A 19645-nucleotide genomic window follows, 5' to 3' on the forward strand; every position below is an offset into this window, starting at 1 on the left:
TTTATATTCAAGGAACCAAACTGTTCCGCAGATCGACTCAGATGTTCATAGCAATCCAGAGAGAATGAAGGGACTCCCTATCTCTGCCCAGAGGATTTTGTCTTGGATTATCTCATGTATCCGGACATGTTATGAACTCACGGGAGGCCCTCCTCTGGCTAACCTGACTGCTCACTCCACAAGATCTCAGGCCCCTTCAGCTGCTTTCCTAGCACAAATTCCTATTCAAGATATCTGCAAGGCAGAACCCTGGTCTTTAGTGCACACATTCTCAGCACACTGTGCCATTGCCCAGCAGGCCAGAGATGATGCCAACTTCCGCCATGCAGTACTGCAGTGAGCTTGTACTTGAACACCGAGGCTGCCTCCTATGCAACTTCTTGTGAGCCATCCACATGGGAATGGACATGTGCAAGCACTCGAAGAAGGCGGTTACTAACATTTCTGTAACAGTAGTTCTTTGAGATGTGTTGCACATGTCCATTCTACAAACCGCACTCAATCCCCTCTTACCTGATTCAGTGGGTAAGAAGAAACTGAAGGTACGCGGGGTTGGCGGGACCCTTTATACTGGTGCTATGAGCGCATGGCGCCAGAGGGCTCTGGAGCTGACCTGACTGATATTGCTAGTAAAAAATTCCAGCCACTGTTCCTGGGATGCACATACATCTACATTGGAATGGAAATATGCAACACATCTTGCAGAACAGCAGTTACAGAAAGGTTAGTAACTGGTGGGGTGTTTTTGTTTTTTTTAGCAGGTTGGGGAGGGCTCCCAAATCCACTTTGCATGTTTCCACACCCTCTGTTTCCCTATCAAAATCCAGTCTGGGGAGCAAGATGGAGGAATCTACTAAAAAAAACTGGAATGTAATGTGGGGAGGAGCTAGGTTAATCCCTGTACAGCTTGCAAGTTCATCATATTTGTGACACTGTGTAATGTTTACATCTTTTTAGAAGAGGGAAATTCCCCCAATGCTTCATTAAAATGGAGTTCATGAGTTAATCAAGAGAAAAGCCATTTAAGGAAGTCTAGTGTTTTTTTGAGAAAACTAGGAACATTGGAAAACCTGGAAATGCAAAGTTGAGATTACCCAAACTACCGTCCCCCTGCCCTTGTACCATTGCCTGCCGAACAACCAAAAACCAAAAGAGTCTTGGGGCTTGTCTATGCTTAAAACATTGCAGCAGTGCAGCTGCAGCACTTCAGTGAAGATGCTACCTATGCTGCAGGGGTACTCTCCCCTGTGTAGGTACTCTACCTCCCCAAGAGGCGGCAGCTAAGTCGACGGAAGAATTCTCCTGTTGACCTAGCACTGTCTACACCAGGGGTTAGGTTGGTTTAACTGCATCACCCAGGGGTGTGGATTTTTCACTACCCTGATGTAGTTATACCAACCTAATTTTCTAGCATAAACCAGGCTTTAACCATAAACACCCATTCTCATCACAATAGATTGACAGATCACCTTAACATTTTTGTTTTCTTCTCTTATTTTACTGTATTTTAGCCATTAGATATTATGGCCCTTAATGCCTAAGCTAAATTATATTTACAGAGCACCTTTCTCCTGCTGCATGTGTGCTACTCCACCTTTTATGGTGACAGGCACCTCTTTTTAGATCACTATAGTCAACTACTCTTACATTCTTTAAGGCCATCTGCAATCGCCTACAAGATAGACTTTTTCATCTCTGCACCAAAACTGTCAACGTTCCAGACAATTCCCTCAATGTATACAGGCTTTTGCATGTAAAAGTGTTGTCATTCTCTGAGGCTCAGCAGTAACCTATACCTTCCTTACCTAACACTGTGAACTTCTTAGGGTACGTCGACAGTTTTGGAGCTCAGAGGATTAAGTCTCCCACACCGGGTCATTAGACTTGAGCTTCTGGGGCTCTTAAAAATACCTGTGCAGACAGCTCTTCGATGTTGCAGCTTAGGCTCGAAAGCCTTGTGGTGGTGGTATGTGCAAACATACCTTTAAGAGCTGGATTATAAATTAGGTACTTAATATACTGGGGGTAGAGAATTGATGAGATGCCACAGACCTATTTGCATGAAACCAAAGCTTCATTCTCCAGTGGTCCTAGCCTCTATTGGCACATCTTGCAAGCTGCTAACTTGATCAAGTCTTTCTCTAGAGAACTTTCATCAGAATGTGTCTGTCTCACACACAAGGAGTGACATGAATGGAATGGAAGGTCATGCAAATGGGACCGAGTTAGAGGCATGAGCTTCACTGGGCATTTCCTTGTATGTATGGGTTTTTTAGAAAATTGCCATATTCTCTAGATGTTTTCCCCTTAAATGAGTGATTAATATTTACAATTCAGACAAAAAACAAGGGCCACAGTGTGACATGAAACCACCAGCTCAGGTCAGGGGCAGTACTGAGCCGCTGCAGGAGCCATTAGGCTGAAGGCAGAATGATGCCTGGGCAACAACCCTTGAAGCAGCACAGTGCCAGCTTGTCCTTCCCCTTATAGGAACACTAGTGGGGACAGTGGCACTAGCTCTGTTGAGTCATTCTGCTTAATTTTGGTCTTCCCCTGTACTGTGGATGCAGGGATAGATGGAGGGGAGGCTCTTTGTCTCCCCTCCTCCCCCAGGCCTTTAGGCATCCATGCAGCAGCCAAGCACGGTCTAGTCTGGGTTTTTTGGAGGGAATGCTTTAGGCTGCACCAGTTTAGCCTAACAGTTACTTCTCCCTGGCCTCCTGGAAGAGGGGCTGGGGCTTCAGCCATTCCTTCCATCCCCAGTTTCTTTACTCAGTGGGATCTTCCAGATGTTGCTAGTGCACAAACAGCAAGGAGTATGGTACTCTGGGAAAGGCAACACAGGAAGAAATTTAATGGAAAATATTAGAGGAAAAAAAATGTGTTTCATGGGCTTTTAATATAAAAAGGAAAAAAATAAAAGGGGGAGGGGGAGATTTATTCACTGTAATATGAACCAAATGTTGGCTGGGATGGCAGCTGCACTCTCACTCTCTCCCCGTAAACTGTGTAAGCGGCTTTTCAAAGGAGGCACTACAGGGCGCAAGGCTTACTTACTGGCTGTGCCTTAACCCTTTCGTTGCTGGCAAGAGGTAGAGAAAGCATCTCTCCATGCAGGTGTTAGCTCATCAGGGTTTAATTACTGAGCCACAGTCAGAAGCATGTTCTAGATAAATAGAGAGATGTCCTCCTATAGTTTTGTCCTCCCCACCTGCTACTGCTACTCTCCATCCCCTTAATATGTAAAAATAGAATGGACAAATCACTTATACATGTACAATAGGGAAGGATTCTGTACTTGCCCTTGGGGAGGAGGACAGGGTGAGACCCAACCAGCCCCATCCTCTATGGGCTTGCCTACAGTGGGGGTTTTGGAGGCAGGAAGTCAGTGCAAATCACATTTTATGCCAGTGCTGTGCACTTATGCTATGGGTTTACACTGGGGTAACTCTACCAGTGCCCTATGGTTCATGGGATCCCTGTTTCTTGAGCTGTTCAAAAGGTGCTTTCCCTTCACACCAATGTGAGGAACAGAGACTTTGTATTGATTAGGAAGTGTGGCTGAGTTTGGGTCAGGCCTAGCTAACATGTATTGGCTAAGTCTGACATCAATGTGATCACTTTTCCTAGTCAAGGCAAACCCAGCCAGTGGCCAATGCAGTGGTGTGACTCACTCTCCATAAATGGTCCAGCTGCTCTGCTTGAACTTCACATCTGTTTAATGCTTTGAAATGTGCGTGAGATGCCAGTTCACGCAACTGCATGTCAGATTTAAGTAAACCCTCTTCCCCAACATCCTTTCATGAAGGGAGGGAATAGTAGCACACTCCCTTTCCATCACTGCTAATCCCATCACATCTGTGCCATGCTGTTAAAATGTTCCAGCAGACTGGGCCTGTGTCTGCAGGTGTGGGAGCATGTGCAGGCAACAGGAGGCCAGGACCACCTCCTTCCCCTCCACTTGCACTAACTGAGAGTAAAGCTGCCATGTACTGTGTGATCTTGTTAATCTGGATCACATGGAGGAGACATGCTCGGCTGCCTTTGCTGAATCTCTAGTGACCTGATGAGCAGCAATGGGATGGAGGCATTGAACTTTCCAGCCAGCTGGCTGCTACTTTCTTCTTGATTTAGTCTCTGTACTAGAGAATTTTCAAAGCTGCCCTGTGTAAGGAGAAAAAATCCAAAGCTGCTTACCTGCCAAGTATTCCCCAGATCAGAGAGACTGGCAACACAGTGTGCTTGGCATGGAGCCAAGGATGCTGCTAAGGGCCCAACAAAAACTGGCTCCACTGAAAACTAAACATTTAATTTCATTTCACAAGACTGGCAGGTTTCGTGCTTCTGAAAGCAAGAGGCTGATAATGCCAGCTAAATCCAGGAATAGTTTAGGTAAATTATCTTCAGGCTTCCCCTGCACAGCTGTGCCAGTGCCCCTCAATCCTGCTCTGCAGTACCTTCGGTTATTATGGTGCTGGACTATCACACAGCTGTCTTGAGGCATGTCAATCCTGACCTGCGGCACTCCTGGCTATTCCATTCCCGGGCCTCCATGTTCAGTTCTGCCACCACCCTTCATTCCTAATCTGCAGCAATGGGGGGTAAACGTGACATTGCCTTTGCTCCAAGAAAATTGGCTTTGTTCCAAAAGCCAAATACTCAGTGGCAGAGAGAAACAGGAATGTCTAACAGAGACTGAGGGACGGAAGTGGACAGCAAATTAGATGTGAGTTTGCAATGGTATATGGCTTTAAAAAAAGCCCTGTGTGATTTTTTTTTTTTTTTTTTTTTTTGGGCAGCATTTGTAGAATCATCAAGTTAAGGAGCAAGGGAGGAATGCCATTTCTCTCTACAGCTCTAGCACAGACATCTGGAATATTGCATTCAGGTCTAGGCACCTCATTATCAAAAACATTGACAAATAGGAGAGAGTTCAAAAGAAGAGCAATAAATGATCATGGGGCTGGAGGGACTGAGTTATAGGGAGAGATTAAAGGCACTAAATGTGTCTACTTTGGTTGCATTGTAGCTGAGGGGACTTAAGTACAAGTAAGTGAAGGGTTAGCCCTAAGCAGGTAAAAGGATATAGTGATGGGTGATGTGATGAAACTGAGAAAAGGCAAATGTAGGCTATATTCTGAGGGAAAACCCCCTGATGTTGAGGTGTATCAACTTATGGAGCTCTCTCCTATATTCCATCACTGTGGACACTGATCACTAGACTGAGCAAAGCGCTGGCAAATGTCCTGATCTTGCACTGGGTGGAGAAGGGCTGGATGCCCTCCATAATTCTTACGATTCTAAATTATCTTATTGTAACATTATCAGGGCTCCCAGCAGAAAGGGGGAAATAGCCAAAGGGGGCTCCTGACGGTTGCTGCGTACTGAGGTGTCCCATTATGCCTGGATTGTGCCTGTCATAGATAGTTTATTTAGGCAGTGAAATACTCTAGGGATTGGCAACAGGAGCTGGTCTGCAAAATCACTCTTGTTCATCTCGTTTTCCTCTCCCTTCTTTCTAACACTCCTGTCAATTCTGAGTCTGTCCTTCATGTTTCCCTTGTACCTCTCCTATTCTCTCATGGGACTTAGTGAATGGCTGCTTCTTTCACCTGTTTCTGTAACTGTGACTGCTGAGAAGGGGCAGGTAGGATGCTGGAGAATTGTACTGTTTCAAGTTGCCCACAGCTGCACCTCATCACAGTAAGGAGGGAGAGGCTGATTGACGCAGAGGGACAGGAACTCTCCTACAGCTCTGCAACACCTTCAGATATCACTGGAGATTGTATTTGTCACTGTGAACTGGATTTGAACCCAGGCTGCAGTTCCACTAGCCTTGCCAATCCTAGCCAAGCCTGGACAGTCTGCTCATTAACTTTAGAAGCTTTTCCTTGGCTTCTCTCTGCAGTGTGGGTTTTTTTGTTTTTTTTTGGTTTTGTTATGAAGCAGATTGCAGGCCAGGTGATGGCATCTCAGTTTTATATGGGCCAGCTACAGCCTGCCCCTTATCCATCTGCATGTACCTGGGCAGTTGAGAGTGGGCTCTGGTAAAGCTCCCTTTGTTACAGAGAATCCCCAATATACTGACAGTAACTATCTCAGGAATGTCAAAAGCACTTTGTTCTCCTCTGCATTGGGAGAGTCATCTCTGTTGCCAGCACATTCACAGCTGAGTGTTAGGGGCTCCCATGATACACCAGCCATACTACAGTGCAGGCCGTTGCTGGCCACTCTGGATCAAAGTCACTGATTCTTAGATATCCCCAGTAACATCAGGGCCTGGGAACAAGCCAGCTCTAGAGGCTCATTACTCCGTTTTTAAAAAAAGAGCTGGAGAGAAGAAGAGGACCGTAAGGCAAGTGGCACTGCTCTGCACCCCAGCCAGGACCCCAGTGTTCTGGGCTGTGTCCCACAATATTTATCATCACTTCACAGCCAGCATGAGTCAAGGGCCTGTTGTTAGGGATGGAGGAGGTACAGACTGTGCCAAAGAAAATGTTCTGTGTTTTCTGAATGCTTGAGCACAAGTCACCAGGATGCTGGGAGCTGCCACACCAGCCAGACTCATTCATTAGGCTATTAACTGCATTGTGCCAGCTGGTGCCTGTGAGGGCTTTGCTCTGAAAGCTTCTTGGCTTTGTCGCAGCACCTGATGCCCCCTGGGCAAAGAGCTATTGCCCAAGGTTGTCTTGCATTCCATGGCAAGGTGGGAGTGCTGATTTCTAAACCGGCACTGGGCTCCCTTGTTGCTTCTTGGCACAGTGACCCTTGTTCCTCCTTAACTCCAGGCATTACAGAACAGGATGTGAAATACTTTCATTGTCAGTTTGTTTCCTCAATTAAAGGGAGGATACATTTTTTTTTCGTTTGGTAGCCATGCAGCCATCCCACCTTTTGCTGTGATCCTATCAGTTCTCACAGGTTAGACTGGGGGTAATGTTTTCAAAAATGCTGAAGTCCCATTTTCAAAAGTAACTTAAGTGCATTTAGGAGCCTAAATTCCATTGACTTTCACTGAGACTTAGGATCCTGAGTTACTTAGTTACTTTTGAAAATGATGCATAAGTCTGTAGTTGCACAGGCAACCTTCAAGGAACACTAAGGTACTGCAGGAAGTGGTGTTGGTGCCTGAGGTCGGTATTGAACCAGTGCCCGGCATGCAGAGGGTGGGAGGCGGATCAAAATTGAGGCTTTTGTCCCTTATGATCCTTAAAGATCCCTTGTCATAAGAGTGGAAGCTTGAGCCCCAGTTTCATGGCTAAATTCCAGTTTGAGTGATTACATTCTGTGCTCTGGCTTTCTCCATGCAGCTTCAATTGGATAAAGATTTGAATTTACTTCTTTCTGTTGTCCACTGTTAAACAGCTATCATGTCCCATCCTAGAGGTGACTGCATTGTAGTAGTGTGTGCAATGACCTTTAACTCAAGTTTGTAAAATGATTTGAGATACTTTGGAATAAAAGATGCTATAGCTATGCAAACTGATATTATTTACTAATGTTATTCTTTCAGCAGGCACTAGTTCCAAGGGGGATGGTTCTAATCAATACAGCATTCATAGAGCCTGATCTGCTGTGAGTGTACGCACTCTGCAGGTTTAGATTTTTAATCTTCATTTCTTTAAGAACCTCTCTCTAACTCCATTCCAGTTAGGCACAGAAATCCAATTCGGGTTCTTCTCACAAAGGCTGCATCCAGTATCCCTTCCATTGGGTGCAGGGATCCAGATAAGCTTTTTCTCCTCCTTCCCAGTCAATGAACAGACCCACCTCTAATATCTGGCCTCAGCACAGGCGTAGTCCGCTGGCTCCAAGGGTGTTGCTTGTGCCTCCATCCACAAGGTGGTGTATCAGTGAAGAGATCCGTAGAGATGAAAGGGAATTTCAAAGCAGAAGTCTAGGAAATGGTGCAAGGTGCTCAAGCACTGTTGGATTGAGTTTGAGCCACAATAATATGGAGCTCTGTTAGATTTGTCCCCAAATGCAAGGATATTTTTGTACCCTCTGCTGAGGTGAAGGTAGGGTTGCCAACTTTCTACTTGCACAAAACTAAACACACTTGCCCTGCCCCACCCCCCCCTTTGAGGCCATGCCCTTCCCCCACCCCTTCTCTGAGGCGCCACCCCCACTCATACCATCCTCCCCTCCCTCTGTCGCTTGCTCTCCCCACCCTCACTCATTCGCTCATTTTCGCTGGGGGGGGGGGCGTGAGGGCTCTGGCTGGGGGTGTGGACTCCAGGATGGGGCCAGAAATAAGGAGTGCAGAGTGCGGGAGGGGGGCTCCAGGCTGAGGCAGTGGGTTGGGATGTGAGAGGGGATGAGGGCTCCGGCTGGGGGTGCAGGCTCTGGGGTGGGACTGGAGATGAGGGGTTTGGGGTGCAGGAGGGGGCTCTGGGCTGGAGGGTGGAACCAAGGGGTTCAGAGTATGGGAGGGGGCTCCAGGCTGAGGCAGGGGGTTGGGATGTGGGAGGAGGTACAGGCTCTGCGATGGGAGTGCGGGTTCTGGGGTGTGTCCAAAAATGAGAGGTTCGGGGTGTGGGAAGGGGCTCCAGGTTGAGGCCTGGGGGGTGAGGTGAGGGTTCTGGCTGCAGGCTCTGATGTGGGGATGAGGGATTTGCAGTGCAGGAGGGGGCTCCAGGCTGGGGATGAGGGATTTGGAGTGCGGGTGGGGGATCAGGGCTGGGGCAGGGGGTTGGGGCTCAGGTGGGGAGTGAGGGCTCTGGATGGGGGTGCAGACTCTGGGGTGAGGGTGAGGGGTTTGGGGTGTAGGAGGGTGCTCCGGGCTGGGATAGAGGGGTTTGGAGGGTGGGAGTGGGATCGGGATCAGGGTTGGGGCAAGGGGTTGGGGGGGGCCTCAGGGCTGAAGGCTCTGGGCAGCGCTTACCTCAAGCAGCTCCCGGAAGCAGCTGCACGTCCCCCCCTCCAACTCCAGCAGTGCTGACCGGAGCCGCCAGAATCCCTTTTTGACTAGGTGTTGAGGTAAAAAACCGGACACCTAGTCAACCTAGGAGGAGGTAGAATTATTGTCCAGGGTCTCCGGAAAAATACAAGTCAAAGAAAGGAACGCAGTAGTTCTCTTGCCAGAAATACCATGTTGTCCTAAGAGCTGCTGGAAGGACAGAAGTTCTAGCTTGTGAAGGATGGCCCATAGCGCCCATGCTGAGATTGGCCTGAATCCTGGCCAGGCCTCTACTAAGCAATCTATAAATAATGCCGAGTGAGCTGGGAGAAGTTTGCTCACAACCAGCCTGATTGACAGTGTGAAACACAGTTTTCTCTGGTAGGAAGTGTTTGTTTCCCATTTATGGGTGTGGGTGTGCACGTGCGCACAATGTGCAAGTGAGTGTCTAGGCAAACAGCAGGCCCCAGCATACCAGTGACAATCCCAAGGTGGAAAAAAGGAGGACTCAACCCTATGAGGCTTCAGGAGGAGGAGGGAGAAACACAGATCACTTCAGTGAAAGCATTCCCTTGAAAAGTAGTAGTGCAGGTGCCAGTTACTGTCATGAGACACAAGTGTTGGCTACAGGCATAGCGCAAGGGAGACCCTCTTTGATAAACCAGCTGTCAGACAGAGTTTGAGAGAGGAAACTAGAGCTCTAAGCTGCCCTGTTAGAATGGCAGACAAGGAAAGGAGGTTGGATGTTTAGAGCATGTAGCTGGCAATAGCACCATGATTCAAAGAGACTAACCCCAATTCTCATCTCATCCATGTGGGCACGCCTTGCCATGTATGGGTCAGAGCTGATTTTATAATATACTATATGTAGTGGTGCAGAGCTGAGAGGCAGGCACCCTTATCTGTGTATGATCCCAAGTCCTGCACTGGGAGCTCCATGGCCTCTACTAGGAGGGCCACGCTGCCACCTACTGAAGTTGTAGTTAGACTAAATGTAACTGTTAATTTCAGCTCCATTTAGAAGGAAACAAATGCCATGAAGCCTAATGGAAAAAATATTCCCATCCCATCATAAACAGTTTTACAAATCATCAAAGTGAAACATAGGCAGAAAGTAACTTGCATTGATGTGGTCTCTGTAAATGGGCGCTGCTGGGATTCCCTGGGTGTAGAGTAGCATCATGGACAGTGGAGCACAAGTAAGTTGTATATAAAACTGTGTCTACGCTACAGGAAAACTAGTTAGCCAGAATTGATTACAGTCCTGGCTCTTCCCAAAATAGTGATAACGTGGTTTCCATATGTTTTTTCTGGACAGGAACAACCAAGCTAAACTCTGCTAGAGACCACCCTATAAATCTCACTGTAGTCTGTAGATCATACTCAGGTTAAATAAGAAGAGCTCAGCTTAGAGACCAAAGGCAAACACGTGCTTTAGAGAGGCATTTGGAGAGAGTGAACTCAAAATCACACCAATAATCCCATTGCTTTCATTGAAACTTGGACCAGCAATCCCCAATCTGTGCATTTCCATGATAGTTAATGTCCATCACCAGAAAGGTGAAAGAGAAAGGAATGTAGTACCTTTGTGGTACGGAACCTCTGGGAAATAGTCCTCTGAAGCATTCAGTTCTGCAACTCAGCCAGTGGCCTGCACTCCACCACAGGCCACAGCCCCTGAGCATCATCTTTAAGGCACAGAGCAAATACTGGCTGTAAAATGGGCAATGTCGTTGTCAGGCTGTCTGGAGTGGCTCACGAAAGTGTGTGCCAACCTCAGGGCAGATTGTTAAAAACCCCAAACTGATTGTATGTTCTATAATTAGATTTGACCAACCAAGTATTAAATGTGAACGACTCAAGCATAATGACAGCCTTAACATGGAGTCACAGACTGTCCCCTTGCGCGTTCCCGTCTGTCTTGCCACCCATAAATGTTTCTTTGTGATAAATGTTCCCTTACACCAAAAATCACAACAATATTCAGGTTACTCCCAGCCCCGAAGGATCAGTCACTTACCCCAGGTAACTTATACCTTAGATCTGTCACCAAAAGCAATGCTTGTAACCAATCCTGTAGTAAACTAATTAAAGATTTGTTAACTAGGGAAAAGAAATAAAGAGTTATTTTTAGGGCTGTAAAGCGATTAAAAAAATTGTGTGATTAATTGCACTATTAATAATAGAATACCATTTATTTAAATTTTTTTGATGTTTTCTACATTTTCAAATATATTGATTTTAATTACAACACAGAATACAAAGTGTACAGTGCTGACTTTATATTTATTTTTGATTACAGTAACTCCTCACTTAACGTTGTCCTGGTTAACGTTGTTTTGTTGTTACATCGCTGCTCAATTAGAGAACATGCTCGTTTAAAGTTGTGCAATGCTCCCTTATAATGTTGTTTGGCAGCTGCTTGCTTTGTCCACTGCTTGCAGGAAGAGCAGCCCTTTGGAGCTCGCTGGTGGGGCTTAGAATCAGGGTGGGCTGGCAGCCCCCCATCAGCTCCCCTAAGTTCCATGTGCAGCAGCCGCCCAGCAGGCTATCAATTGCCGGGCAGTTCAGGGGTGCTGATGTCAGGGTGTCCCCCTCCCCCTGCTCCTGTACCCCATCTCCACAGAGCAGGTGGGGACACGACAGGGTTCAGGAGGGAGGGAGCTTGCTGTCAGCAGCTGCTGTCTCAACTTGCTGATCCACTTAAAAAGGCAGTGTACTTAGAGTGGGGTCAGCGTACTTAAAGGGGCAATGCACATCTCTCTCTCACACACGCGGTGTGTGTCTCTGTCTCTCTCTCTCTCTCTCTCTCTCACACATGGTGTGTCTCTGTCTCACACACACATGCAGCCCCCAGCACTTTGGAAAGTGGAGGGAGTGGGGCGCTCCAGTGGGACAGCATGGGTTCATCATCACGTTCGGTTTCCACAGCCACTGTCATGTGTCTATTGTGTCTCCTACCTCCATTAGTTCTGCCTTGTAGAGTGTGAGGCTACATTAACAACAATGTGTTAACCCTTGAAGGCTCAGCCGAGTGCAAAAAAAAATTTCCCTGGAACCTAACCCCCCCATTTAAATTCATTCTTATGGGGAAACTGGATTCGCTTAACATCGTTTTGCTTAAAGTAGCATTTTTCAGGAACATAACTACAATGTTAAGTGAGGAGTTACAGTGCAAATCTTTGCAGTGTATAAAAACAAAAGAAATAGTATTTTTCAGTTAACCTAATACAAGTACTGTAGTGCAATCTCTTTATCATGAAAGTTGAATTTACAAATGTAGAATTATGTACAAAAAAACCTGCATTCAAAAATAAAACAATGTAAAATTGTAGAGCCTGCAAGTCCACTCAGTCCTACTTCTTATTCAGCCAATTGCTCAGACAAACAAGTTTGTTTACATTTGTAGAAGATAATGCTGCCCGCTTCTTGTTTATGATGTCACCTGAAAGTGAGAACAAGTGTTCTTGTAGAACCGTTGTAGCTGGTGTCCCAAGATATTTATGTGCCAGATGTGCTAAGGATTCATATGTCCCTTCATGCTTCAGCCACCATTCTAGAGGACATGCGTCCATGCTGATGACGGGTTCTGCTCAATAACAATCCAAAGCAGTGCGGACCGATGCATGTTCATTTTCATTATCTGAGTCAGATGCCACCAGCAGAAGGTTGATTTTCTTTTTTGGTGGTTTGGGTTCTGTAGTTTCCGCATCAGAGTGTTGCTCTTTTAAAACTTCTGAAAGCATGCTCTACACCTCATCCATCTCCAATTTTGGAAGGCACTTCAGATTCTTAAATCTTGGTTCGAGTGCGGTAGCTATTTTTAGAAATCTCACATTGATACCTTCTTTGCATTTTGTCAAATCTGCAGTGAAAATGTTCTTAAAATGAACAACATGTGCTGCCTCTGAGACTGCTGTGACATGAAATACATGGCAGAATGTGGGTAAAACAGAACAGGAGACATACAATTCTCCTCCAAGGAGTTCAGTCACATATTTAATTAACGCATTATTTTTTTAACTAGTGTCATCGGCATGGAAGTGTGTTCTCTGGAATGGTGGCCGAAGCATGAAAGGGCCTACGAATGTTTAGTATATCTGGCACTTAAATACCTTGCAGTGCTGGCTACAAAAGTGCCATGCAAATGCCAATTCTCACTTTCTGGTGACATTGTAAATAAGAAGTGGGCAGTATTATCTCCCGTAAATGTAAATAAACTTGTTTATGCGATTGGCTGAACAAGAAGTAGGACTGAGTGGACTTGTAGGCTGTAAAGTTTTACATTGTTTTATTTTTGAGTGCAGTTATGTAAAAAAAAAATCTACATTTGTAAGTTGAACTTTCACAACAAAGAGATTGCACTACAGTACTTGTATGAAGTGAATTGAAAAATACTATTTTTTAATCATTTTTACAGTGCAAATATTTGTAAAAAAGGTAATATACACTTTGATTTCAATTACAACACAGAATACTGTATGAAAATGTAAAAAAAAATCTAAAATATTTAATAAATGTCAATTGGTATTCTGTTGTTTTAACAGTGCGATTAAAACCGATGAATAGTGATTAATTTTTTTAATCACGATTAATTTTTTTGAGTTAATCGCATGAGTTAACTGCGATTAATCGACAGCCCTAGTTATTTTATAAGGTTAAAGAAGGGAAACATACACACACATATGAGTTACAATTTTAGGTTTCAAAAGGTGATAGTAGCTGCTGTATATGCACGTGCTATATATCCCCTAGGGCTTAAACAAACTAAGCAGCTTAGGGATCCCTTGCTAATGCTTAGAAATATTGCCCCCTCTGAATTCCAAGCAGCATAGTGGTGATAATTTCTCTTTAAGAAGGATTTTTATTCCCTTCCCCCAGCATTCAAGCTGTGGTGGGACAGGGGCTTGTGCATGACCAGCTTCATGGGGAAGCAATCATCAGTCTTTTGTCCACTGATGTTCCACAATGGTTTGTCTGGTGTCTTTAGGCCTTACTTTGTTGGGGAGGAGATGACACCTCTTGTGGTAAATTAGTATGTCAACATTTGGTGATGCTTCTCCCCAGCTGTGGGGGTTTACAGTCTTAGCAAACATTTTTATATTTGCAGAACAAACACTTAAATAATACCTTATAACATGGGATACAGGCCTCTACTAAGCAAGTAAGATTATATAAGTAAGATTAATACATGCAGTATTCTACAAGCATTTCATAAAATCTACATTCTTATAACTCTAGTACCTATTTTAACAGTCCTAACACACAGGTGAGCCAGACTGGTTTCCATCTATGCATTTGTCAGTGTTCGGTGTGGTCCGGGGGCCTTGGCACGAGCTGGCACATGGTCTACAAGTGTCACAATCACCCCTTACAGCATCAAATGTGTAGGTTAAATATGATCCCTTCAGATCTTTGGTATGACACCTGCCAAAAGATTGCTGCTGCTACTCACTGACTTTAGCTCAGTGAATATGTCTCATATCTTATTGCCTTCATATCCTACTGCTGCAAGATGTACACCCTTTTCTGGAAACACAGATATGGGCCTCTTTGCGTTTCATCCATTCAACAGCAAGTCTTGCTGGTTAGACTGGGGGCAATTTAAAGCTATCTTCAAAGGTGTTCACATCACATCAGGGTATCTCTTTCACTTAATCATGGCTTGCGTAAGTTCAAGAAAGTAACCCCGTCTTTAGCTTCTCAGGCATTCTTATTCATTAAAGGATAGAATTTGTGCTGTGCAGGTTCTTAACTGGAGGCAGATCTCTGGGAGATTTGGAGCAGGCACTGAGCTCCAGGATCAATTGGGTACCTTGTCTGAGTGCCCTGAGAACTGCTTGACTCGCTTCACCTTCACAAGCCTTAGTTCTGTATTATGTCTTGATTCTCAGTCAGGATGGGAGCTGCACTGTAGAACTATAGGTGCCTGTCCCAAAGAGCTTTCAGAAAGCAGCCATGATCAGCAGGACTCTTACTCCTTATTGAGCACTGTTAGGAAGGGTGACCCAGGTAAATACACCAAAGAGAAGGAGGATGCTTAATGTCAGTCAGACAGTTCAGACCCCTAACATATTGATGACCAGAGGAATGTCCAGGCTCTAAATGGGGTGAGCGTTGCTTGTTTTTCCTTGTGCTTGGTAGATTCTTAGTGGGAAGCTCTAGGGATAGAATGGGGTTTAAGGAGAGATGTGACCATGAAAATTACTAGTCAGGTACAAAATCTACTCACCATCTTTTACTATGGCAATAAGGAGGAGAAATTGAAGGTGTGAGAAAAACTACACACCACAGACAAATGGGCAAGTAGAATGTAGTGTGGGTAGTTTGTAACTGAGGGACCACAGCTCATGATCCTTCATTGCCATTGATGAGAGGGTCCTCTTCAGGCTTCCTGCTGAGTGCCAGACTAATTCCAGCTTTGCTTTTGAGTGATCTTCATATCTACTGGGGCCAATGAGCATTGGTGTTTTGCTTTTTGTTTCTTCAAAGAATGGTCTGCAGTGATTCCATCTGTCCCCACAGGAGTGTGTTCCAGTCCCAGCAAAATCTCTGTTTCTCAACTGTGAGCATGACCCCCCCAGTTTCACTGGGAGGAGCACAGCTGCTGCAGCTGTTTCACATGCTGTCAGAAGAGTCCAGGGGCTTTACCACCTGGAAGTGGGGATAGAGTCAGGATCCATGCAGTGTGAGGGCCAGTGTTACCCCAAGGATATGGGAAAAGGGCCGCCAGATGATGGCAACTTGATAATAACCAGTGCTGGGAGCAGGCAGGTCTGATGAGGCAGCAGATGGAGATCATTTCCAGGTTTCTCAATATGCCTTGTGATTGCGATACATTTCTTTGTATTTACACTTCTGGAGTATCTTGTGCCCAGTAGGGGGCAGTGTTGAGGGGCTTGCAACACTTCCCCTGCTCAGCCTGTGGCATATGCATGATGCACAGAACTGAGCGATTGCAGGCAGAGCTGCAGGAGAGGATCCAGCCATGTTGGAGAGCAAGGACTACACTGTTCACCTGAGGAAAAGAGGGGGCATGCATTCCTAGGCACTAGACACCCCAGAGTTTGGCTCTTCCTCATTTCGTTTGGGTATAACTGGGAAGGAGAGAAGTGACCAAGGAGCTGCGACAGAAACAACAGGAAAGGGAATATCTTGAGGAGATAGGATGGAAGGAAGGAAGGGAACAGTGGAGAAATAAACCAGGTACCGTAAGAGGGGGAAACTGAAGAACCACAAAATGCCAAAAACAGAGAGGACATTTAAAAGATATAGATAGATATAGATATATGTTGTGTTAGGTGCACTACAAACACATAGCGAGAGACAGTCCTTGCCCACAAGGAGTTACAGTCTGTTTAGAAAAGAAAGACAAAGGGCAGGAGGGGAAACAGAGGCCCAGAGTGGTGAAGTGACTTGCCCAAGGTAACCCACTGAGTCAGTGGCAGAGCCAGGATTAGAATGCTGATCTTCTGAGTCCCAAGTCTGTATTCATTAGACCACACTTCCTCCCAAGCACTTGGAAAAGAGGCAGAGATGACAATTTAAGACTCAGTGAGGTGGGAGCCAAAGTCATTTGTACAGGATTCTGATCAGTTTTTTATATGATGATGAAGGGTGGCCTGTGGTATGGGGTCCCCTGCAGATAGCACAATGGAGGGGCCTGGAAAGCATCTGAGATAGGACAGAGGGGCGTGGGTGCCCCACAGGAAGCAGGATGGAGATGCTGACAACCAATGTCCCTTGCTAAGCAGGGCTGATTTGCTCCATTGCTGCTGAGAGTTTGGGTGTGGGGATGGGTCCACTTGAACCTCTTGCAGTGTCCCTGCCCTCTCCTAGTGATTCAGCTGCAGAAAGTGTGTGTTGGGGGCTGGGTAACTGAGTTTGGCCCTTTTAAGATCATCCTCAGTATGTTACTCTGGATCAGTTTGGTGGCCAGGATTGCAGGGGAGACCATACCAGGTTCACGGAAATCTGGGGTTTATAAATTCATAGATTCCAAAGCCAGAAGGGGTGACTGTGATCATCTGGTTGGACCTCCTACATAACACTGGCCATAGAACTTCTCCAAAATAATCCCTAGAGTGGATCTTTTAGAAAGCATCCAGTCTTGATTTAAAAATTACTGTTGGTAAATTGGTCCAATGGTTAATTGTTCCAACGGTTAATTGAGGGGCTTTGGGTTTTTTTTTTATTTGAACTCTATGAAGTGAAGAGACGGGGGTGGCATTCCTCCACCCAGAAACACTATCCCCTCTCTGCACTCTTGGTAGGATGCAGCAAATACAAGCATCATCTGTATCCCAGTCAATTACAGTGTGCATAGGAACTTTAAGGAAAGTCTGTACTTCTCAACACATGAGATCCAAAAGGAGTGTCTAGACATGGGGCATAATGGGAGAGAAGAATGAGCTCAGTGGGGACATAGGAGGCTCAAGCAATGGGACTTAAAGGTTTTATTGGTCAGACTCAGTGGACCATGTGGCATCTGGTCAGTTAGCACAGGGAATCTGGATTGCTCGGCTTGTGACCCTGTCACTCTGTCGCCTGCTCTCCACAAAATCCATGGGCCTAGTGGAGAAGAGTGTAGGTCCCCAATTACAGTAATCCTTAGCTCGGCCACGTAACTCTGTGGAACCCAGACTCTGGGGGCTACAAGGCTGACTGTCTCCCCTCAGTGCTAGCTAGATAGCCATGGTCATGTCCTAATGTCACTCTTGGATTTTCCCTCTTGTTTCTCTGCAATTGTTCGCCTCAGGCTTGGTAGTAAGGATAGTAACATAGGCCCAGTCCAGACTTCCAGACTTTTATTGTTGGAGGCAGGTCCTCCTTTCCAGGCTCACAGCTGACATGCAACATTTGTATAATGTGTTCTACTTGCCAGTGCCACCCACTTGTTGCTAATCGCATGCCTGTCAAGATACTAGTGACTCCTTCGGGAGCAGTGATGCCCTGTGGGCAGCAGCTCTCCTGGCCTCGCATGCAGGGTAATGGAGATGGGTAACGTGTGTGGTGGCTCTTCTCTTCTCAGGGCTCTAAAGAGTGACAGCTTCGCCTGGGAAGGAGAATTAGAGAACTGTGTCTACAGCAAGGTGACAGAAAGCCAGCTGGCACATCCCAAGTATCAGCCAACTGCTGGCAGCTATCAACTCCATTTTGCCGTGCAGCAACTCCAGCAGCAGAAGCTTCAATCCCGACAGCTCTTGGAGCAAAGCCGAGCCCGGCACCAGGTAACTGAGACAAAAGTCTGCTTGAGAAGGACCACTGCCGGTTTCTACACCTGTGGGCCGGCATGGGGCAGTCTCACACCCAGGACATGGCACAAGGTTTTGTGGGGAGGAAGCACCACGCGTGGGTTATGAGGATAGGACTGAACCTATATTCCATGATTCTGATAGCAGCCTAATGCTGCTATACCTCTTGGCCTCCCTGCTGGGTCAGGATCCCTCTCTAGTTGGCTATCTGAGTGCTGCTGCTCACTATCCTACCTAGTTCCTGAGTCAGAGCCCAGCCTCACCTGGCCCAGAGATTCTTTGTCTGTAAATCCCATAGTTGTGGTGGCATGTGTTTGTGCCCACCAAGAGCACATGTGGTTTACCTATACGGGTGTCATTGCTACGTTTGTGTGTCTCCATTCCCCAGAGTCTCATAGCTGTGTTGACATGTGTCTCTGCCTTGTGAAGTTGGTACCAGTGGTCTCTGTTTCAGCTGCAGCTACACCAAGTCCTCTCCCACACACCACAGTACCCATGCACCAAACAATGTAGACTGATAGGAAAAGGACTTCACCACAGTGAAGACCAAACATTACCTGGATTGCTTCATTCCTGGGGAAGTCTCCACTCTTCCTGTGAGGGAATAAGGTTCATCTTTGCCAGGAATATTCTAAGTGCCTTAAATACACAATAGACACAGGTATAAAGCCTGAGTCGAGGTGTGACCTTCTCCCACATCTCCCAGGGCCTGCTACACACCATCATTATCAGTCAGTGCATCTAATGTTTCCTTTAATTGCTAGGCACTCAGCCATTTGGCACAGAGTCATTCCCTTGACACCATTGGAAGAGACAGAGGGAGACACAATGCTGTCAAGGCAGGAAGAAAATGGAAACGGGATCAAGATCCTTGAGTCCTGTATGATTCCCATGTAATGAATGGCAGTGTTTCAGCAGCTGTGTCTGGAGCAGAATCTCCACACCCTAGATGGAGACTCTGCAGGGGTTTATAAAGCACAAGTTACCCCATTTCTCATGGAGGGCAGGGTTTCCTTCATTTTGATTGGTGGCTGCAACGGCAGTGGGATTCTTCATGTGCTTGGACCTCCATTCAGCACAGATTGTTTGACCCAGGTTAGGTGGGAGCTATTGGTATTTGCTGGGCAGTCTGGAAGAGATGGCCTCAAACACAAGCAAGAACTAAACATGTGGGGCCCCTCCACCCCCATATCAGGGGCATGAATTACAAGTTATGCAGGGTCCCTAGCAAACAACTTATGGCTCAATTTCCCACCATTCTGGGAGGAAAATCAGAGAGGGAGGCAACTTCTGTCTGTACTCTGTCCTTTCCTTCCCCAAACTCCCCCTCCCCGCTTGCTACCCCTCTGAGCAGGAGCAGAAGGCCCTTCTTTCATCTCTGTCCAAGGGGCTCTGGGTGGGCAGCCGTGGCTGCTGATGAGTGTAGGGTAGCACTGCAAGCCGAGCTGAGCTGTGCCTGTGAGGAGGCTGGAGCTGACCATGGGGGCCTGGC

General features: G+C 46.3%; 1 protein-coding gene across 8 annotated transcripts in view; it reads left to right on the forward strand.

The window, feature by feature from the left end:
• The window catches only part of TTLL5 (tubulin tyrosine ligase like 5), a 216119-nt gene that overhangs the window by 144505 nt on the left and 51969 nt on the right, over positions 1-19645 (forward strand). For 7 of the 8 annotated variants that reach the window (XM_048855536.2, XM_048855538.2, XM_048855539.2 and 4 more), the window contains one exon: positions 17931-18129. In XM_048855536.2, the coding sequence (XP_048711493.1) occupies positions 17931-18129 (199 nt within the window). Of the gene's footprint in view, positions 1-17930; positions 18130-19645 lie in introns of those variants that run through there. The other variant, XR_012669002.1, reaches the window with a different exon arrangement.

This window comes from Caretta caretta, chromosome 6 (genome assembly GCF_965140235.1).
Source record: "Caretta caretta isolate rCarCar2 chromosome 6, rCarCar1.hap1, whole genome shotgun sequence".
NCBI classification, from domain to species: Eukaryota; Metazoa; Chordata; order Testudines; family Cheloniidae; genus Caretta; species Caretta caretta.